This window comes from Antedon bifida, chromosome 9, assembly GCF_963402885.1.
Source record: "Antedon bifida chromosome 9, ecAntBifi1.1, whole genome shotgun sequence".
NCBI classification, from domain to species: Eukaryota; Metazoa; Echinodermata; class Crinoidea; order Comatulida; family Antedonidae; genus Antedon; species Antedon bifida.
In genome coordinates, this window is record NC_136234.1 from 12,908,798 (window position 1) to 12,931,287 (window position 22,490).

A 22,490-nucleotide genomic window follows, 5' to 3' on the forward strand; every position below is an offset into this window, starting at 1 on the left:
GGGCCTAGCCCTATAGGCTAGCTAGGCCTAGCTTTAGTAGTAGCCGACCATCAAATACCTGCTGTAAAGTTTTTTGTGATATATATGTATATTCAGGGACATTTTACATCTCCCTGGTATATTTATTATTCTACAAAAAACTTACTTACTTTACTGTATCAGATTAAAATTACATCGAAAAAGAGCGAAAAATCATCTTCATCATCTCATCCGGGTACGGCCGGCCGGGTATGCTGCGCTTCGACGCAATTAATAGAAAAGGGAAATTCCCACTCATATGGCGCGCCGAAGTGTCATTTATTCGGAAATAAACATTATCTTAGTTTAAAACTAAAGATATCTCTATTAATAGAGATATCTCTATTTAACACTAAGATATCTCTATTAAAAACTAAGATATCTTTATTGCTTGAATAAATGACAGCTTGGCGCGATGTGAGTGTGATCACAACCTTTGAGGATGTGCTGTAGAATTAATATTTTCATGAGATTTTGTAAATGAGGAAACTTATGATGTCATTATGCACGTCATATGGTAATTTAAATATGATAAATGAAAAGTTTAATATCACATTTATATCTGCTCTTAATGCACTTGACTTAAACCAATAACCGTTAAAAGAGATAGGGGGGCTTCAAAATAGTAATTGGCGGCCATTTTCAATTTATGCTAATTAACCCACTTTCCGATGTCCGATTTTGGTAAACTTTGGATATAATGTTCATTTGGACCATATCAACCAGATAAAAAACAACAAAAAATCTTGTTGCAATTTGTTCTAGGTTTACTCATACTTTTACTGGACTATAACTTAGTGTGTGTTTCCTTATCGCAACTTGTTCTACGTAATCAGTTGGGTATATTCACAAGTGTGACGTCAGTGGTTTTTTTAAAAGAACATATATAATGAATGTAGTTTTGCTACTGGATGGATAGATGCGGTAAAACCACTATTTATGAAATTTGATATTGATGCTGATGATTTTGCTTTTGTATACGGATAGTCAAATGCATTTTACAGCTTGAGAACATTACAGGTTTGTTAAGACGTTATTGACCTATTGCAAATTCAACTGGTTCTTACCTGGTCCTCAGCATTCTTATTATTTACGCTTCATTGAAACTGGACCGTCAGTACTTTTTATTGTTATCTACCACAAGAAATTGGAAGCCAACGAGCAAAGAAAGGTTGTTACACCACATATCATAAAATAATCGTTGATATTTAAATATCGACAAAGAGAAAGCAAATTGACCTTTTAATTCCGATATTACAATATAGTTGGGGAGCCAGAAATATGTATCTTCTGAATAGTATGTCACAAAAAATATTCCAATACACCCAGTCTCGATATTACGCTCCCTAATCAATTCATCTCTTTTTAAAAAAAATTAAAAAAAATTATAACTCCACTATTATTAAAAAAATCTACATTAGATCCTCATTCTTTTTCTAATTACCGGCCTGTCACTAACATTGCTTTTGTGTCTAAAGTTATCGAGAAGGTAGTTTGTTCAATTTTGGTTAAATTTTTTAATCTAAATAATTTATTCGATCAGTCAGCCTATAGAAAGGCACACAGCACGGAATCTGCTGTACTGAAAGTAAATAACGATATTTTGCAGGCCCTCGACAAGGGACACTGTAGAGTGTCTGTATACCTGGACTTGTCCGCGGCCTTCGATACTATTGACCATTGTATCCTCATAGATCGACTTTCAGACTTAGGTCTTTCTGGTACAGTGTTGGCATGGTTCAACTCTAACATAACATCGAGAAAACAGTCTGTTAGGGTGGAATCAGCTATCTCCGATCCTGTTTCTATAGATTTTGGTGTCCTCCAAGGTTCCACTCTGGGGCCCATTTTGCTCTTAATTTACATGCGCCCCCTCGGTGATATTATTCACAAACACACAATCAAGTATCACATTTACGCTGATGATACTCAACTGTATACTTCTTTCAATCTAGAGAATACCACTGAGTCAATCCGCATCCTAGAGGCATGTATTGATGATACATTCGTGGCTGTCTTCCAACATGCTTCGCTGTAACACCGATGACTGAAGTCCTTTACATAAATCCCAAACGTCATGCAAACATGCCCATAATTGAAACCATTCGTGTGGGAGACGCCTATATCATTCCATCGTCTGAGGTACGTAATGTCGGCATAACATTTGACTCCGCTTTATCCATGAATAGGCATATCACCGATATTAGCCGGGCAGTATCTTTTCAACTCCGGAACATCAGTGTAGTTAGACGTTTCTTAAACGAGGATGCTACATTAAAGCAAGTGCATGCCCTAGTAACATCAAGATTGGACTATTGTAATGGAGTTCTTTATGGCTTGCCTCAAACATCTATTAGAAGACTTCAATTACTAATGAATAGTGCTGCCCGTCTCGTCACTTGGACACCTAAATTTCAACATATCACCCCTGTTCTCCGTCTCCATTGGCTCCCTGTTGAAAAGCGTATTGTTTTCAAAGTTCTTTTATTTGTTTTAAATCCATTCATCATTTTTCCCCAGCGTATATTTCAGAGTTAATCAAGTTTCGCTCGGCGACCTGTACTCGTTCCCTCCGGTCAACGTCTGACTTAACCACTCTTGACTATCCACGGTGTAGATTGAAGTCCTGTGGGGAGCGATCTTTCGTGGTCGCTGCTCCATAATTGTGGAATTCTTTGCCTTTGGTGATTCGTGAGTCTCCCTCCGTTTCAATTTTCAAAGCTCACTTGAAGACTCACTTGTTTCGTTCTGTGTGAATTCATTATTTTTTCATATAGGCCTACATTTTATTGTTTGTTAGGATAGTCACATGCTCACATCACTATGACACTTGAAACAATAGCTAGCTTGTCTTGAAAAGTTATTGAAACAGTGTGATGATGTGAGATTCCGTTTTCGGACTTTTTCTGTTGTCTTGGTCAATTTATTCGTTTTTTAGGCTATTTCGTGGTTTATTTTAGATCAACATTTTCACACTTGTGCTAAACAGCGCATAGAGACTATTTGTATTTTGCGCTACATACTGTACATTTTTAGTTACCAAGTTACGCAAAGTCTTAACTTTGACCATATTGATTTTTTGGCCCCTGTAGTGACCAAGCATCCCAATTTGTTTTCGGCCAACTGCAAAAAATTGATTTTTATTGATATAAGGAAGCAAAAAAACCTTGTTAACATAGTTTGCTAGAGGGTGCAGGTAAACTCTTTCTGGCTCCCCAACTAATAAACAACTTTTTCTTTTTAAACTCCAACATGCAACAATCTAGAAGGAAACCAAATTTATCTTAAAGTTTAATTTGAGTTAAATTTTATTTCAGAATTAAATCGTTACAAAAATTAACACACAGAGTCAAATGATGATCAACTACTTGAAAATTACATATAGTTATATTTTTAGCCCAACTTTGCTTTTATAAGATGGACAAAAGCCTGTAACACCAATGTGACATAACGTTAAATTAATCATGCATCCAAAATCAAGATCTGGATTAAAACTACTGTATCATCTTTCCATACATTGCTACTGTTTAATATACGTGTATAATTGTTTCTAGATAACAATTCCTCTTCAATTGCACTGTACAAAATACTGTTCTTATGTATTGTAGTGTGTACATTTATTGCATTTAGGTGCTAAGTTAGAAAAAAACAAATATCATATATTTGTAAATTAAAAACAAATCTTTTATAACAAAATATGTCAGGCATAGTGTAAAAATCTAGACTGTTGAAAAAAAAACCATTTTAGATTTATTAAATAATGCTTGGCATTTGATAAAATTGCCCATCGTTACAATATTTCATAATTGTTTTAAAATTTGAACTATCATCTCTCACAAATAGATTGTGTACAAAAATAAAAATAAATGAAACATAGGGAAAACATAGATCGATAATTATTGGAATGGATGATCAATATAAAAAATAAAAATATATGGCAAATTTACATTATGCTAAGTATTATTGCATTTAGCTGTACGACAAATAAAAATTACTTACTCTTACTAAGAACAACAACAACAACCTAACTTTTAAATATTAATGATTGCAAATAAGGCAAGAGGATTACAGTATTTTTTTGTCCTATGTTTTCCAGACAATGGAATGTACATAGATATTCAAACATAAAGAACTATTCATTTTATGTAGATTTTGCTGGTACTATTCCTTACTATTTTCAATTCTACATATTTTCTACAATTTAAAATTTAATTTAAAATATTGAATTCTAACAAAGAGCAATCATTTAAGTTAATTGTACCAGCAAGTATTTAAGAAAAACATAAAAAAAGTAGAAAAACACACAAATGTTTACTGTAGTGTACATTACTCTACATATCCAGTATAAAAAGATAAGAATATTTACAAACAGTATGGAATACTTTTGTTTACATTTTGGACATAATTTTTATCACCATAATTTTAATTTTAAAAAAACTTTAAAATAGGTAAAAATAGTATTATATACAATTTAAATTCTATACTTACAAAAAAGTTAGGAAACTAAATGCATTTTGTGGAAAATTTAGGCATATTTTCTATGACCATACAACAAGGCAAGATAAGTATTTTAGATAAACATGTTAAGTACAAAAGTGCCTCACTGCTTTTACTGTCTTTAATCTACAAAAACTTTTTAAATAAACTATAAAAATGGTTTAACAAAGAAAAAAGTATAGAATGTATCTTGTAAAAATTCTAAACATAGTTTCATAACTTTTTACAGACAGGTTTTTTATATAAAAGTAAGTACAAAAGAGCACCACTTTACTGTATGTCTACATGAACTCTATATATTTTATAGAATTTAAAATAAATTAACTTTGTTTTAAAAATATGCAGTATAAAAAAGTTTAACGAAATATAGGGAATGCATTTTGTGGCAATTTTGCATAATTTCAATGATTATAATTTTACAGGCAAAATTATTTTTTTCTGTAAAACTTTTAAGTGCTTGCATAAAAAAAGTGCACCACTACTGTATGTCTACATGAACTCTATATATTTTATAGAATTTAAAATAAATTAACTTTGTTTTAAAAATATGCAGTATAAAAAAGTTTAACGAAATATAGGGAATGCATTTTGTGGCAATTTTGCATAATTTCAATGATTATAATTTTACAGGCAAAATTATTTTTTTCTGTAAAACTTTTAAGTGCTTGCATAAAAAAAGTGCACCACTACTGTATGTCTGTAGTCTACATTAACTCTATGTATTCTATACAAACAGTTAGCTTAGAGAATGTATATTGTGGAAATTTAAGTTTATTTTTAATTGCACGGTTTTATAGATAAAAGAAAGTATCCCTAGTAAATCTTACTCTATGTATTGAACACAATTTCACGTTTACTTTTAAATATTCAATTTTGTTGACAATCTATGCAGTGCATTTTATTAAATTTTATTTATTTTTTAAAATTTTATATTGTATAATGATCATAAATTTAATTTTCAATAAAATATTTAAAAAATAAGTACAAAAATATATTGGGAGAAGACTATAGAATACATTTTGTGAAAATATTGGGCATAAATTGCCAGTACCTTACGTAACTGGTACTGTAGTAGTCTACAAAACCTGCCATAATAACTATGGCCGATGATTACCTTGAACCATATTATTAAAGTGGTTTGGAGTGGCCCTATCTTACCCCCACTTGAGTTGTTGAGGGTGCATCAGATGATCTGTAAACCTATTCAAAACACAGTCAGGCCTAATATAATATCTTTGTACATCCAAAAACTCTTTTAATTTTTATTTACTTTATCCTCCATTGTCAAATCTTCAACACTCTTTGTAATATCTTGCATATTCTTATTGGTATCTTCAAACACGTCTGATGATGAGTGTGGAAAGTTTGGTTCTTTAAACTCTTTCTCTGGTGAAGAAAAACTAGATGTCGATGAAGATGTTGACATGTTTAGTACTAAATCTGATCCATTGGAGTCATCTAAATTAGGGATGGAGCCATCTGTTACATCTTGAGGTGAAGACTTGTGTGAACGTGTTGTGTCCTGAAGCTGGTTGTTCCTGTTACAGACATCACCTGTGGGACATATGGTATTGCGGTTGTTTATGGGATTAGCAAGCTGGTTCAAGTTTTTAATATGATCTCCAACCAAATTAGCAGCATCAAATCTTTTACAGGTTTTTAAATGTTCAACTAGTTTCTCAAGAGGCTCATCTTTTGCTTCCCAGGCTTGTAACACCCATTCAGTTGGTGATGGACGTGATTCACATAATCTAATAAGATTTTCACAATCAATTACACTCGCAAGCATTCTCCAATCGCTTCCATCTGGCATTAGAGGATTTAGCCTTTCATACAATTGAGTGCGGAGGGAAAAAGGCACTTTCAGTGGACATGATGTTGGTGGAACCGACGGTGGAAAAGTAGGTGGATTACTATATGACCAAGACATTTGCCTTGGTATTACATAGTTATAATTGGGAGGTGATGAATATGGATAGGAAGACCCAGTGACATGTATTGGAGGACCACTTAGGGCCCCTAAACCAGGTGACTCAGGCCTCTGCATTACACCACTGGACGTATACACAACTTCATATGTGGACGACAACTGACTGTGGAAAGATGACCTTCCATGGCCACTGTCTTGGCTTTGTTGCATATCTGAAATCTGCGACCTACCAGATAACACTGGTAATTCCTTTTCTCCGCAATCACCAAGAAAAGAAACACCTCTTAGAGGTGCTGTTGGTGGTCCATCTGGATTCTATCAAAAGATAAATATACAATTAAAAAAACCTTATTCCTTAGAATATCAAATTTGTTGTGCAACAAACTCACTTTTTTCTTTTATAATGTGAACTGCAAAGTTTTTGAATGCAAACCAACTTACTTTGACTCTATTTGTGAATTCTAGTTCAGCAGCATCATCACACACACTTTGTTCAACAGATATTACACAGTGAAAGTCGCCCAAATGACCAACATTTTTAAACGTATATTGGCAGCTACCAAAATCTTTCCTCCACAGATGTTTCAAAATCTGATAAAATTCAATCAACAGTTGATAATAGTGTTATTAAAAATAATAACATTTGAAAATGATCTGTCATCTTGGATCCAATATACCAGCCAAAATGGTGTCTAAAATACCCACTTTTCCACACTTAAGCTATCAAAATGGCCGGAATTGTACTGGAAAGGATTTGGATGGGAAGGGAGAGCTGGAGTGGGTAAGAGGAAGAGGGGTTCGGTGGTATCCTCAATATTTTATATTGATACTGTATATTTTCTATATATTCAACAAAATATTCTTTTTACATATTATCATATTCTAATCTATGTTCTTATTGATCAAAGAAACTAATTTCCTAAAATAAACAACACATAGGCCTTACATGCTCCTTTCTTTGTGACTTCATAACCCAACCATTCCCAGTTGTTATATTAACTGTTACATTTGGATCACGCTTGCAAAGCTCAAATTTTAACTTGTGAGTCATCTGACGTCTACCTTCCCTTTTCTGTTCATCTTCAATATTCTTATAAACATCAAATAAAATTAATATAAATACAAATTTGCATAAAGTGAAAAAAACACTAATATTTTGTGAAAAATTATTTACAATATCTATTGTTGATTGCATAGCGGTTAAGGAAAGAAGACTGTAATTTAAAATTCATAGCAACTTAATGGGCACAGGTCTGAGATTACCTACAGTAGGTTAATGACATTTCAATGATTTATTTGTCAGTGATTTTTCAGTTTGAAATTATAGTTTGTTAATGCTAGGTTAGGGTATGAATATTTCTAACAAAAGATAAGAAACTTGTAAGGCTCTGACCAATTCACCGTTAGTGACAGTGGTGAACTCAGCCTAAAATAAAAACAACTAAAACACTGTCATCATACTTTTAAAAACTGGGGAGCATCTGAGCCAAGCACATATGAATGTGCAATAATGATTAGTTTATAAGCTTAGCTTCAATTACAGATACCAGAAACATGTAGGTAAAGATGTACAAATTAAAATACATAGTAAGCCTACCTTTTTATGGTCATCTCTTTGACCATGGCAGTAAATGTATATTTCTTGGGAAGTTTGACAGTCCTCCAGCTCATTTGCATAAACTACAATTCTCATATATTTGGCTCTTTGTCCTGATTCTAGGGTAACATAGTCAGTAAAATGGTTTACAAAAAGGTAGCCATATTGGTTCTTTAGAAAGAGTATCGGAGATGATGAATCATCGGCTTGGTTGTGTTTCACTTGCTTCCAATCTTTGTTTTCATCTGGAATTAAGATTTTACAATAGCAATTAAAAATATGTTTTGCAAATTATAGAAAAACTGCAGTTTTCTGTATTTTGAATAGAAATTGTATTCATTGTCAAAAAATGTTTAGCTATTCACTTATGGGAGAAATTATAAAGTATAAAGAGCTTGTGGGAGGTTTCCAAAAAATGAACAAAAAGGATTTTGAATGTGTCGGTTACGGAACGTGTTGGCCTACAAGGTGTTCACACATAATGTAGGTTTCACAACTGTAGCTAAGTATGTTTCATCAAGTGTTTATTATTGTTATAACTTTATGTTGTTGATTACAATCTACGGTTAATCCCCATTAACACTTGCACGCAATGTGGTCCTATATTCAATGTGCATGATAATGTGAGGATCATGACAACATGCGGAACATTTTTGGAGGTACCTGTATGATATGCGCACACAAATTGTAAACCAATTAAAAAAAGACAATTTTCCCATGTGTTACAAATTTGTGTGCTGTGTGCAATTTATTTTGTCCATTGTTACTTGTAGTCAAAATTATTATTTATATACTTTATTTCTTAACACTAACAGATTCAGACTCTTGATTGACTAACTTCACTAAAACCTAGTTGGCTCTATAGTGAAAATATCTTACTTACCAGGTTCAGCATTACTTTCATAAAGCTGAAGAGGGCAGTCTTCTTGTTTTCCAGAATGAGGAAAGACAATTAATACAGGTTTCTTAAATTTGTACCCATTTGGAAGGCATGTTATTATTGGAGCAATGCAACCTTCATTCAAATCTTGACCTGGTAGATTTAAATAATTGGAATCCACTGCTAATCCGATGTCAGTAACTTCTCCCTCTGGTATAGCCATTGGAGGAATTATTAATTGAACACCAGTGTTTGGAATCTTCAAACGTGCGCCAGACGAATCCACCTTAACGCTTGGAATATTTCTTTTGCTAACACTTCTTACAGGGCTCACTACAGAATCAACTTCGTCTTCCTTAATTTGTGGACAGATTAGTTTTCTGTATTCCACAGGACTTACAAGTGTTGAAGTTGCAGAGCAGTATCCGCTAGAAACTGAATCTTGTGTATACAAAAAATCTTTGCTCTGAGATAGACATAATTTCATTACTGATTTTGACGACTTCTGACTGCAACTGTCTGTTTCAACCTCTTCTCCAAGAACAACCACTGCCATACTCGTCTGTGATTCAACACAATCAATCTCATTCTCAAAACTTTTACTAACAGTACTTAAACTGTCATAACCACTATCTTCAGATTTACAAAAACTTTGTTGTTGAATCTTTATAAATTTATTCTGACCAGCAGTTTCGGGTGAATGAACCCTTCGTAGATTATTGGATAACCTTACATCTGGCTCATTAATGGTCACAGCCCTCTGAAGTGTTTTCTTTTGCAGATTTGTGGATTCGCTAGACTCAAGTTTACTGCAAGCAGTTTGTCCTTCATCTGCAGAGTCTTGAGGACTGTACTGACAGTGCTTCATGGTCTCCTTCTCAGAATCAACTAAAACATTTAAAAAAAAAATTACATATTAACACACAAAAACTTATACAAAACAAACTCCTTATATTATTACTAAATGATATTTTCAAAATGAAAAATCGTATTCTGGTAAATACATTGGTGTGGGGATCTAATTAGTTCTAATCAATGGTTCTATTGCATAGCCAGCTATTTATAAAGACATTTAGAATTTTGTCTAGAAATTTTAGGTTCCTGCGCTTTTACGTGGTCTAGCCTTTGACATTCGATTCAAGATGGAATAAATATACTTGAATTAATAATATTTGTATAATATTTTGTGTTTTTTTTTACCAGATTTGTTAAAGAAAGTGTTTTGAAGATTGGAGTACATTTTCATTTGTTCTTCAACTGGAATATCTGAAATAATTCAAAATATAATCTGTAATATTAATAATCTGGGATGGGACTGGTTTTCTGTTAATGAACGAAAATATTCTCCCCATTCCCCTTTTACCTAAGGTATCGACTGCCTAATAATGTGGGGTTTGGATAAATCAAGTTTTTATTGGGGAATTCAAGAGGTGGTGAGAGAGAGGGGGAGGGCGGTTGGAGAGGGAGGAGGGGTGGATCCAACCCGGCCCAGGTTCCTCCTAAATATTTAAAGAATACAATAGAAAAGCACATTATATTAGCACTTCATTTGCTATTGTAGGTGCTAGGTCCCCACTACCACTCCTACTTTATATGAAAATCCTGGCTCAACCACTGCTATTACAGATACAAATAACTTTTATTGTCCAAATAAACTGGAAATTGCATTGCTCACTTATCACAAAGACAGATATAAAAATATAGTATAACAATTTAGTATAAAAATATAATATGACAACAATAATTACTATAGTACAATCTTAAAATTACAGTTCATAAATATTTAAATAAAAAATGAAGTTCATTACTAAATATCTTATTAATAATTGTTTTTATTGCAAAAATGATTTTAGTTACATTACTGTATTCATTATAGATCTAATTTACCTGTGGATGTCATCATTAAAATGAACATAAAGGTATCAGTTATACGTACTCTCATTGATTAAAGATGGAACATAGGTAAACTGTATTATATTACTGAGGATACCATCTGAGGACCTCTTAAGCTGTACACCAACTTTTACCTTTGAGGTAATTTTTGCATCGGAGTAAGATGGACAATAGAAATGAATTGTCTGAAATAAATAAAAGAAATTAAATGATGCAAAAAGCCACCGCATATTGGCCCACAGCCCATTGTTTGTGCTTTCATGGATGCTGGGTTTTACCCCTTACCCCAACTCCAAACTCTACCTCCACCATTAAACATCCACACCAACCTGAAGGCATTATGTCTGATAATGACGGTTGCATCAACAATAAGGTTTTATTTAATTTTTTTACAATTTAGTTGATAATACAGTAAAAATAATATTTGTTAAATAGTTAATAGATAGAGTTTTTACTTTTGAGTCAATATATACTTACATTACTAATATTGTGTTCAATTTTGGCTTGTTTTTGCCATCCAGTCGTTTCCTCAATGAAATAAACTTCAATATCATCTGGAACTGTTGAGCAAATTGTTATATTGTAGTACACAAATAGTAAACGTTTATGTGTTTAATGCAGATGTGGTGTAACATTAGTTTAGCACTCTTAAGGGGCCCTCCAATGCTGGGGAGAGTTGCATTGGACTGCTCATGCTCTGGCGCCCCTTAAGCTTTGGGGCCCTGGGTTTAGCCAGTGAGCGCTCATAGCCATTACAAACACTCATTGAACGTTAAGAACATATTGTTAGTTGAATGATTGACTAATCTATTATTCTCAATGCATGAAGTAGGCCTACATAGAGAGACTTGAGAGAGATTGGAAAAAAAAACCTTGGTTTCACTGTAGGGTTTCACTGTAGGTTTACTTATTCTATTTTTGGCCTGCTTACCTTCTTCCAATGAATCTAATGTAGCAATAATAATTTCATTGCCAGTAGCTTGGCCTGAAGTAACACTTAAACTCTTCAGTTCCAAATTCATATTTTATTACTATTTATCTATAAAATTAAAACAAAAATGATCATGCTTGTGAAGTAAAAGTACTAAATATAACATCATTGTGTATATAAACAAGGCCAACAGCCATTAAGTCGCGTGCTATGCATAGTGATACCGGACCGACAGACAGACCGACAGACAGACCGACCGACATAGTGAACTATAGAGTCGCGTCCACGCGACTAAAAATGAGTCAAGAAGATAACATTATAAATATTAAAGATTTATTGTGTGTATAATTATTGTATTGAAAAAAAACCCCATTTTTTGTTGTTGAATATGCCACTTTAATCTCACATAATAGTTATTCACTTTGACAAAAAATTCTGTAATTTAAAGCAAAAGATAGTCACATTGGTTGCCAGCCAATGAGATCCTGGATCCACCACTGAATTTATTTATTTTATTTTACCTTATTTATAGAGGGTGACCCTAAACAGTGTATGCTGACAATCAAGATAATTATAAAAGTAAAAAAAATATTTTTTTTCTTTTTTTCTCTACGGAAGTGATTACTGTACCTTTCTTAAAACTACAAAATGGCCTATTCAAATTTTGATTTGATTAATCCTCATTTGTTTTTGGGGGACAATACAATATATCTTTAAAGATAACAGAGAATTGAAATAAAATTGGGACAAACCAACACACAAGACAAAACAAAATTTTAAAAGTTCTTTAACAAATATACATAATATAACAATACAAAAATAATACAAAAGCCCATGGACCCCAAACTGATAATACGTGTTCATTAAATCTCTCTGAGTAGCCTAAAAATCCCCAGTTTGCATCCATTGCTGAGCCATAAATAAATTAATAAAGTTTGAATTAAAATAAATATTAGAAGGAATAGGAACATTTATTTACCTTCCTTAAAAACAACAAATATTTAAAGTGATGTCAAATAAAATACGAATTTACCCCGAATTTACCCATCCGCCATTTTGAATTACTAATTTACTTACTTAGGCCTACTTACTAATTTTTTTAAGCACTTCCGTGTTTAGGATTCTTCACCACAGACAGGATATTTGCACCCAGAGACAGGTAGGCCTACACTACTTAGTAGGTATGCTACCCGAAATAACTTGTTTCACACGCTAACTGTACTCTCCATTAACTTGAAAATAAAATATATTTAGTGTATAAAAACTTACTATGATTATTATCAACTCTGCTTCAATACATTTTTCAAAAATAAGAAACATTTGGTAGCTACTGTTACAGTAGGGCCTACTGTGTATCGTGGGAATTCTCTTCCATTATTAACATGATATCATATCCGGGTCGCTGGGAAAAGGGGAATTCCCAACAAAGATCGTTCCATTTTGTTTTAAAATAGCCCAGAATAGGCAAGAGTGAGGCGTGCATGACTAACCAAAAACTAGTGTTTTTGTTACAATAATGTACAAAATATTAGTTAAATTACTAAACGTTTGGCCGTATATGTTTCCTATATATAAAATGCATACTCTCTAGGACAACCGACAACAGCACGAACCCCCTAAAACTAATAGAAGATTCTATTTTGCTGCCATGCGACCACCCTCTACACAATTATAGAGAGTAAAGTGCGATACATTTGAAAACAAAAACATGGCGTCGGCTGATATCGATGGGATTTGTAACAGTAAAATCACGAATTCTAAACAAGATAGTGTATCGTCTGATGGGCTAAACATCTCTAAGCATTTGCCTCTAACACCAGGTATTCACTCCGCCACAGTGAAAGTTGAATTCACCGAAAAATTGATTGAAGAAAAACCGGACATTGACGGGACTGCGGCTGCTGCTGGCACTACTGTCACTGATGCTGCTAACGAAAATATCAACAAAAACAACAGTAACGATGAGATTAAACCCGATTACATTGCGCCAGAACAAAACCCATACGTAAAAACAGTTAATTACATGGAAGAACATAGTATTATGCACATTTTTCAAGTAAGATTTCGTATTTTAAGTAGTTGGTTGTATTGTATCAGATTCTTTTGTGAATGTACGTGATGATCAGTGATGGCAAGCTAGCATGATACTACTATAGATAGATAGGCCTAGAAGAACAGTCATATCATATCAGTAGGCTGCGCCGCACCTATATAGTTCTAGTACTAATAGCCATATCGTTTTAAAATATCATGATAGAATAGCCCAGCATTTGTTGATTGTGCTGTGTCTCTATAAATTATAAATATAGTATAATATTAATAGGCCTATATATATTTTATAGAAATTGTTATCGTACTATTCATTCATATTAATTAATTTTATATTTAGCATCTTACATCAGGAATTGTGTATCAGAGGCCAGATGACCCACTACAATATATGGTAGATGAATTGGAGAGAATGAAAACAAAGAAATCAGAAGAAGGTGTTTATTTTCCAGGTTCCTGATATTATATTAGTAGGCCTATGATGATAGGCCTGCATATCGAGTGCCACCAATAGGGGGAAAACCTATAGGCTATCAAAATATAATTAAAATCGGGCATTAGGTTCATTCCCCTTCCCCCCATATTTATGAAGGCTACGAATTACAAACATTTGTAATATTATCTTACACACGATATTCGTGGTCAATTGTTGACCCGGTAGTAGTACTGTACTAGTAGGTGGTAGATCGACAAAACAAGTCAGTACACTACAACTTCACAGAACAATGGAATATTCTTATATTACATTTTACTTGATAAAATGACTTTGTGGTAAAGTTTAATATTTCGCAGTATTTCGTGCAGGTGTAGAATCTCCATCAGGCGACCGTCCTATATAGGAAATTAACAACTTAAAGATGTATTGTATTGTCCCTTGAAACACAAAAAATGAAAAAAAAAATTCTAAATTTAAATTGGCCATATCAAAGTAATTCACTTTAAGTCGAAAATTCGAGCCAAAAACAACAAGTTTACGTAATTAACAGGTATTTATGATTATGCATACAGAGTAGCCAAACAAGCTCGTTGCATTATGAGATATGTTTTGATCGAAAACTTTGACTGGAAGTCAAAGTTGTTTTTGAACAAAAAAACGTCTGTATTTCGGTTAAATTATTTTTTTTTCGACTAATTTTTGGTGAAAGTTAAATGACTGTTATGATACTTCAAAATGACCCATTTTTTTTCGAAATATTAAACATTTTTTTTTTTAATTAGTCAAAGGGACAATACATCTTCAAGTTTCAGTACGAATAAATACGATGTCTAGTTCATTTCTTCATTGATTCTTAAATGTGGAAAAGAGGCATAAGTGACAATGTTGCCCTACACAATTATTTTCACTTTTATTGTTTTTTTAATTGTACAGTTAATTTAAAATTGAATTATTAGCTTAATAAAGAGTTTCATAATTACAAGTATATAATCATTTGACTTTTATTCTGATTTAAACCCGATTAAGAGAAATATCATCATCGTGTTTAAGGGTCACTTCAATGACTCGTAGGCGTTGACCGAGCATAAGTCAACTAAGGCCATACAATTATAAATACTTGCAACCACAACCTAAACAAATTCAGGATTGTTAATCTGGAAAGGCCTATTGTTTACAGTTTTAGGAGTTATATAACACAGGGGCGGACGCAGGGGTGTTGTTGCCCCAGTTGCTCGGTAATTTCGTACTAAATTTTTTTTTCTGTCACTAAATTAAAATTTAGATCCCATTTAAAATCATAATAACAATAACCATTAACGTCAGCATATATATATATATATATATATTTAGTAGATATGTTTCTGAACATTCTCAGAATAAATTTATGACTGTTTTGATTGTTTGTGTGCGTCATGAGAAGGTACGAAAGGCCACACACTGTGTTCGTGGAAAGCTCCGTCATATGGGTCGTTGATTTGTCCATAATTATTGCATTTTGCCGGGATTAAACATCATTTAAGTATGCCGTAGTACCCTATTTATCTTCATTTCCTCCTTACGTCAGTATATTGGGCCGAATTTCCGTAGTAATTACAGACGTTCCGAACTTTGAAATAATTCAGTGTTTAATTTCTTCTTTCTGCAAATTTCGATCATATTTTCTTCTTCTTCTCTGGGTGTGGTATTAAGCAACACTGTGTTGTACAGTTTATGTTTTTGTTGTTTGCTACCTAGTGTAGCCCGATATTTCCGGCGAACTAGAGTTGCCATTTATCGTGAATTGACGGGCGAGCATTTCCGGTCATTATAGGGGTGTACGGTCATTTCATAAAATTCGCTTCCCTACAGGCCCCGCCATGGGGGACCTGTGGCGCAAATACTCGATATCTACCGCCTTGGACTCTTGGGCAACCCCCTTAAAATAGTCCTGCGATCCGCCACTGATATTTCAGACAATAATTTAAATAGGGCAAAAATAATTAAAAGAACAATACGTATGAAGCGTGTTAGAACTTGGCAATACACTAGCTTTATAAAATAAATGATTGCAATACTTTTAAGACACACACATTCACAGATTCACGGACACTGTTTCTCTATTCATTTTCGTTGTTGTTTATTAAAAGTTTCATATTTTTAGGCAAAAAATAATTATAACGTCTATTTAAAGTAGGCATTATTGATTAAAACTAGGCTAGGTTCAGGCCTAGAGTAGGCCCACTTACTTTTATTAAAGAAAGCGGGACCGAGTGCGATTTTTATTTTGAATCGGAAGATGATTCACCGAGAAAAGGGGTCAACCTTCATGAAATTGAGATCCGGCCGTTTCCTTTCTCCTGGTGCAATGCTGCCATATAATTCCACTGTTATTTAGCAGGTAACATGTTAGGAAATTCTGGTAGCCCTTCCTTAATATAATATAAGCATTTTTTGACAATTTAAACATGAAACAGTGCTTTGGTTATTTTTTTTTGCAATAGGCCTACTGAAAATGGAATTCGATGGAATTTCGAATACTGTATCCTGGCAACCATAGAACATTTCGACCGTTAGAACCGCGCGTAGAACAAAAAGATGCATTTCGAACATGTGAACGCACACGCGCTCAAAATTATCTATATATAAGCAGCGCATCGACCAGCTAAAAATCGACAACAACCTGAGATTTCTCTCTACCAGTTGTTTTTAACGTGCTACTGTATAGTCTACACATAACGTGTTGCTAAGCAAAATTCGAATTCGAAAATTCTAAGATTCTGTTAACAACCAAGCATGGCCAACAAATCGACTGAGCTTCAACAAGAAGGAAACATGATGGACCAGTCACAAGAAGAAGAAGGGTAAGTCTTTAGGCCTCGGAGGCCTCGGCTTTTCTAACTATGTAATACTTAATAGGCCTCTAGCCTAGGAATTTCTCAAAAAAACTTTAAAGAGTTTGTTTTACCAATAGTATTAGGGTCTAGCCTAGTCTAGGCCTAGGCTAGTAGGCTAGTAGTAGTAGTAGTTAGCTACTAGGCTAGGCCTAGGCCTAGCCTATGCCTAGCCTCTAGGCCTAGCCTAGGCCTAGTAGTAGGCCTAGCTAGGCTAGGCCTAGGCCTAGGCCCTAGGCCTATCCGCTATAGCTAGAGCCTAGCCTAGGCGCGCCTTAACTTAGGCCTAGCCTAGGCCTATAGGCCTATATGCCTACCTGTCCTGGCCTAACTATAGGATATGCCCTAGTAGCCTACTAGGGCCTATACCTAGAGAGTAGAGATAGGCATAGCCTAGCCCTAGCTAGGCTATCTAGGGCCTAACTAAGTACTAGCTAGGCCTAGCCTAACCCTAGCTAGGCTAGACTCCTACTAGGCCTAGTTATTATAGTTAGGGATAGGCCTAGTCTCTATACTAATAGGAGCTAGCTAGGACCCCTAGGCATAGACTAGTAGGCTATGCCTATACTAGGCCTAGGCTAGGCCTAGTAGGGCCTAGCGTGATAGTAGGCTAGGCCTACCTAAAAGTAAAATATAGATAGGCTAGCCTAGACTACTACTAGCTAGGGCCTAGCCACTGACTAGAGCATAGCATAGGTAGAGGTGAGCCTACTATCTAGACTACTAGGCCTACTTAGTAACTAGGACTAGCTAGGTTAGGCCGGGCCTATCTATCATCAAGCCTAGGAGGTTAGCTAGCTAGGGAGTTACTACTAGTACTAGCAACCATAGAATATGCCTACTTATTATTAATATATTACTAATTAGGCCTAGCTAGTAGTAGTACACTAGGTCTAGTCTACAAATAGCCTAACTAACTGGCATAGCTAGTAATAATAGACCCTTGCATATAGGCCTTAAACTAACCTAACCATTTAGTTAGGTATGATTTACAGTTCAAGATATGACCGTAAGTGCCTAGTAACCTAGCTATTGGGTCTCTCTGTAGTCTAGTACTACTAGTAGGAAGTAGACAGCTTAGCTAGGCCTATACGCTAGCTAGGGCCTAGCCTAGGCGCGTCTTAACTTAGGCCTACTAGCCTGGGCCTATGCCTACCTGTCCTAACTATATGATATGCCCCTAAGCCTAGGCCTACCTAGATAGGCATAGCCTTAGTTAGCCTAGCTAGACTAGGCCTAACCCTAGGCTAGACTCCTTCCTAGTTTTAGTTAGGGATATTCTATAAAATAGGAGCTAGCTAGGACTTAGGCATAGGCCTAGTAGACTATGCCTATACTAGGCTAGGCTAGTAGGGCCTCTAGCGTGATAGTAGGCTAGGCCTACCTAAAAGTAAAATATAGATAAGCTAGCCTAGACTACTAGCTAGGGCCTAGCCTACTGACTAGAGCATAGCACAGGAGGTAGAGGTGAGCCTACTACTTAGACTTACCTAGACTACTACTAGGCCTAGGCCTACTTAGTAACTAGACCTAGCTTTAGGCCGAGCCTATCTATCATCAAGCCTAGGAGATTAGCTAGTTAGCTAGCTAGGCAGGTACTACTAGCATAACCATAGAATAGTCCTATTTATTATTAATATATTACTCATTAGGCCTAGCAAGAGTAGTACACTAGGTCTAGTCTACAAATAGCCTAACTAACCTAGCTAGTAATAATAGACCCTTGCATATAGGCCTTCACCTAACCTACCATTCAGTTAGGTATAATTTACAGTTCAAGATATGACCGTAAGGGCCTAGTAACCTAGCTATTGGGCCTCTCTGTAGTCTAGTACTACTAGTAGGTAGTAGCTTACGTAAGTTCTAAGTACCATACACAAGACTAGCTCTAGTAGTAGTAATACTGTAGGCTACTTATACCAAGCTAGTTGGCGGAGCATATTCTTAATCTTATTATACAGATCTTATTAAATTATTATTATTGAATAAATACATTGTGCATTTTTTTTCTCCAATTAAGTAGATCTCAACCAGATGCACCCCAGCAAGCAAGAAGAAAGTCAGTATTTGGAAGAATTTGGGCAGTAGTGCTCCATCTTTTGTGTATCAGAAGTGACGAATCATCGGATAGCAACTTAAGTTCATCATCGTCGTTATCATTATCATCATCTCTATCAGCGGGCACAGTGTCGGCATCACTGTCAGGGGTACACGTATCAGTACGACAGTCATCATCAAAGTCTCTATCAAAGTCATCAAGATCACATTCGTCTCTGTGGCCAATGTCATCCACATCGTCATCTTCAAAATTCGCGCTTTTTCCTGGCCAGATACTTACCACACCAGGTCTATCACCAGGGGAGGTGATTCTCACAAAGCAACGTGTTTATAGCTCGTCGTCGTCATCATCTTCATCGTCTACCGCTCCGGTCCAGCGCATTTTCAGACAACCAATATCAGAGTTATCACCCGGTGAGATACCAGAAAGGAAACGTCTTTGTAGTGTGCCATCATCGTTTTCATCGCAATGGCCATTGTCACCTACCAGTAGCTTCAATGGTTCGTCCCGTTCTTCGAAAAGTAACTCCACCACTTCAACACCTAAACCCGTCCTTAACGATATAGATGCTACAATAAAACTTGCTGAAATTCTGCCGCCTGCTCGGTTATTAGTTAGTTCAAGTGTTTCCCACCTTAGTAATCCTGTACGTCTTGGACAGGGAAGTTTTGGCCGCGTTGACCTGATGACATCCGATCTTTTTCCAGGCCACTATCACCTTGTCGCAGTCAAGACGGCTTTTTTGAACAGTTTCAGCAATCCTGACTATGCATGGGGCAAGATGCTGGTAGAAGCGCGTGTGATGAAGTTTCTAGACGATCTGCCTTCTGTTCCTCGCGTCTTTGGCGTCTTCCGCCAAGGTGACGTATGCTGTATGGTGCAGGAGTTTATCGGAAATACCTTCACCCTTTCCAGTACCACATTCCTGCATGTATTGCGAACCGGACAGCCGTCATTGAGCGCGCTTGAATGGATCTCTATGACATCAGAGGTTGTCATTGCGCTCAACGAAATGCACAAACGCGGGATTCTCCACAACGATGTAGCTGCGAGAAACATCCTGATCCACCACGATGGAACCAGCTACAGAGCAAAGCTGACAGACTTCGGGATGGCATGCAGAGTACAATATCCAAGAGGACACAGAGAGTTAACCTTTTCATCGGTGGACGAAGTAATGCAATACATGGATAATCATCCAGAAGTAGCACCAGAAAAATACATTGACGGTGCTTGCGATTCTGTTAGCGGTGACGTGTATTCCATCGGTTATGGTATACGTATTTTAGGAGAGGCAATAAGACACAGCGAGATGTTTGAACTTGGAAAGGCTTGTGCATGTTTCGACGCAGAAGATCGACCATCTTTAGATTGGGTAATCAACATCTTGGACATCTATAAAGAAAGGGAGAAGAGCAATCCAACATGCCGGGGTATCAACGGGCCTTAGTTCTTTTAATGTAGTTTTTTTAATTATTAACATAATTATAAACAATATAAACAAGCAAAGCTCAGATATAATTATAATGTATGAATAAATTAATATTAATTATTTATAATGTTTCAATAATGATAATAAAAAAATAATATAGTAATAATGAAAAAATTTATAATAAATCAACCACAAGAACATTAATAATAAAATCCTTTTTATCCATTTATTTCTCCCGCCAATTTATGTGTGTTTCTTTTTTAAGTTCATTCTTAATTAAAAATTTTAAATAAAATTACAAAAGAGATGAAGCTCACAAAACATTATTTTTAAAACGAACATTTTAAGTTGCTATTGGTAAGTATTGTAAAAAAGTAAGTATACACAATTTGTTAACTTTAAAATTTTCTTTGTAATTTATTTCAATATAAGACTTATATATATTTTTAACATAATATATATAAAAAAAGTAATAAAAAAACTCTATTTTTTTAAACAAGGTTAGATGTCCTATAAGTTTTAATTATAATTATTTATTATAATTTTTATATTTCAATATATTGTAATGAAAACATACAAAAAGCTCTCGCGTTTATAAAAAATTTTTCTTATATTAATTATATTTTTTCTCTATTTTTAGGTTACCACGATACAGTCTTGCTAAAAACTACATGACGTTTATTCATGACAATCATCCTTTAACCCATTAAAGGTAAATTATTACTACTCTATTGTATTTAAGATTGTAATACATCGATCTATATATTTTATTATATTTATATTATTAAACGTGTTTTCCTACTAAAATAAATCATTTTATTATTGAATAACTTTTTTTTCATGCAAACGACTACAAAATGATAATCAAGAGATATATCATTTCAGGTAAAAGCAATTATAAAAATTTATTTTTAATACCGCTAATTAAATCTTCTTTCTTTAAATATTTTTTTTGAAAATCTGTATATCTTTTAAAAGCTTACCTAGGTATTTATATAGCTAACTAACAAAGTGTTTTCTTTATTTTTTTCGTTGATACTTGTCGAGTAAACTACAATCAACACGACCTCGATACCAGGCTAATGTTGTCAACATAATATTAGGTAAGAGCAGTCATAATTGTTATCTAAAACTCTATCTACCAAAATATTAAAAAACTTTAAATTAATTTGTTTATAACTGTTTAATAGAGTAATTATTATTTGTGTGGTGGCCTGTATAAATACACGTAGCTAAAATCAATTTCTTTTAAATTTTGTTTTTCATTGATACTTGTCGGGGGAACTACATCAACAATCAACACTAAGCTGATGTTCAACATTTTAGGTAAGAAGAGTCACAATTGTTAACTACAACTCTATCCACCAAACTGTCATATACAATATTTCTGTATAAATGTGTAATAATTATTGGATTTTTTTTATAAATGCTTTCTGATGGCGACACGACATAATCAAGTCAATATCGACATTTTAGGTATGAACATTTTTAATCACGTTATACTACTCTAGTCTGGCCAAGGCAATCGAAATTGTTAGAGCCTTGGTCGAGCTATTACAAGTTATACCAACATTTGTATTGTTTAATTTTATTCTTTTATTTCATTAATTGGCGAGAGCACTATTACTTATCAACAAGAAGTCGAAATCATGATGTTAGCAACATTTTAGGTAAAGACATTTTTGTTATAAATTTGAATTAACCTAGTTGAATTAGCCTAAGCATTTTACATACAAATATCATTTTTTATTTAACTTTGTAATTCTATTTTTTCCTTTCATTTTCGGGAAGTACCACAACTCATCACCAAGAAGGTAATATTAAGATTAAGATTGATGTTTGAAAATTCCATTTTAGCTTTTAAAAGTTAAATTAAACGTTTTACAAATAATATACAA

At 34.3% G+C, this 22,490-nt stretch overlaps 3 protein-coding genes across 4 annotated transcripts; 2 read left to right on the forward strand and 1 right to left on the reverse strand.

The window, feature by feature from the left end:
* Positions 1 to 4,077: 4,077 nt before the first annotated feature.
* Positions 4,078 to 13,108, reverse strand: LOC144852784 (uncharacterized). The gene is made up of 10 exons (XM_078710761.1): positions 13,016 to 13,108; positions 11,747 to 11,854; positions 11,293 to 11,375; positions 10,859 to 11,000; positions 10,123 to 10,188; positions 8,926 to 9,810; positions 8,043 to 8,287; positions 7,392 to 7,535; positions 6,887 to 7,036; positions 4,078 to 6,760 (listed from the first exon to the last, which is right to left on the reverse strand). The coding sequence occupies exons 2-10, from the start codon at positions 11,835 to 11,837 to the stop codon at positions 5,771 to 5,773; spliced, it is 2,796 nt and encodes a 931-aa protein (XP_078566887.1). The 5' UTR covers positions 11,838 to 11,854; positions 13,016 to 13,108; the 3' UTR covers positions 4,078 to 5,770.
* Positions 13,109 to 13,405: 297 nt separating this feature from the next.
* Positions 13,406 to 15,164, forward strand: LOC144851990 (uncharacterized). 2 transcript variants are annotated; one of them, XR_013614249.1, is made up of 3 exons: positions 13,406 to 13,802; positions 14,136 to 14,654; positions 15,109 to 15,164. XR_013614249.1 is itself a non-coding variant. In XM_078709668.1 (2 exons), the coding sequence occupies exons 1-2, from the start codon at positions 13,455 to 13,457 to the stop codon at positions 14,253 to 14,255; spliced, it is 468 nt and encodes a 155-aa protein (XP_078565794.1). In that variant the 5' UTR covers positions 13,406 to 13,454; the 3' UTR covers positions 14,256 to 15,118. The 2 variants fall into 2 exon arrangements, 1 of the variants encoding a protein (XP_078565794.1); XM_078709668.1 differs by having other exon boundaries at positions 14,136 to 15,118.
* Positions 15,165 to 20,139: 4,975 nt separating this feature from the next.
* LOC144852959 (sperm motility kinase X-like) lies at positions 20,140 to 20,610 on the forward strand. Its single transcript, XM_078711014.1, has one exon. It carries the CDS (start codon positions 20,140 to 20,142, stop codon positions 20,608 to 20,610), a length of 471 nt encoding a protein of 156 aa, XP_078567140.1.
* Positions 20,611 to 22,490: the final 1,880 nt, after the last annotated feature.

Coding starts and splice junctions, on each gene's coding strand:
- LOC144852784 (XM_078710761.1), bottom strand. CDS start 11,837: ATGAATTTGGAACTGAAGAGTTTAAGTGTTACTTCAGGCCAAGCTACT. Junction 7,037..7,391: donor AGTCACAAAGAAAGGAGCAT/GTAAGGCCTATG, acceptor GAATTTTATCAG/ATTTTGAAACATCTGTGGAG. Junction 6,761..6,886: donor AATTCACAAATAGAGTCAAA/GTAAGTTGGTTT, acceptor ATCTTTTGATAG/AATCCAGATGGACCACCAAC.
- LOC144851990 (XM_078709668.1), top strand. CDS start 13,455: ATGGCGTCGGCTGATATCGATGGGATTTGTAACAGTAAAATCACGAAT. Junction 13,803..14,135: donor GTATTATGCACATTTTTCAA/GTAAGATTTCGT, acceptor TTTTATATTTAG/CATCTTACATCAGGAATTGT.
- LOC144852959 (XM_078711014.1), top strand. CDS start 20,140: ATGACATCAGAGGTTGTCATTGCGCTCAACGAAATGCACAAACGCGGG.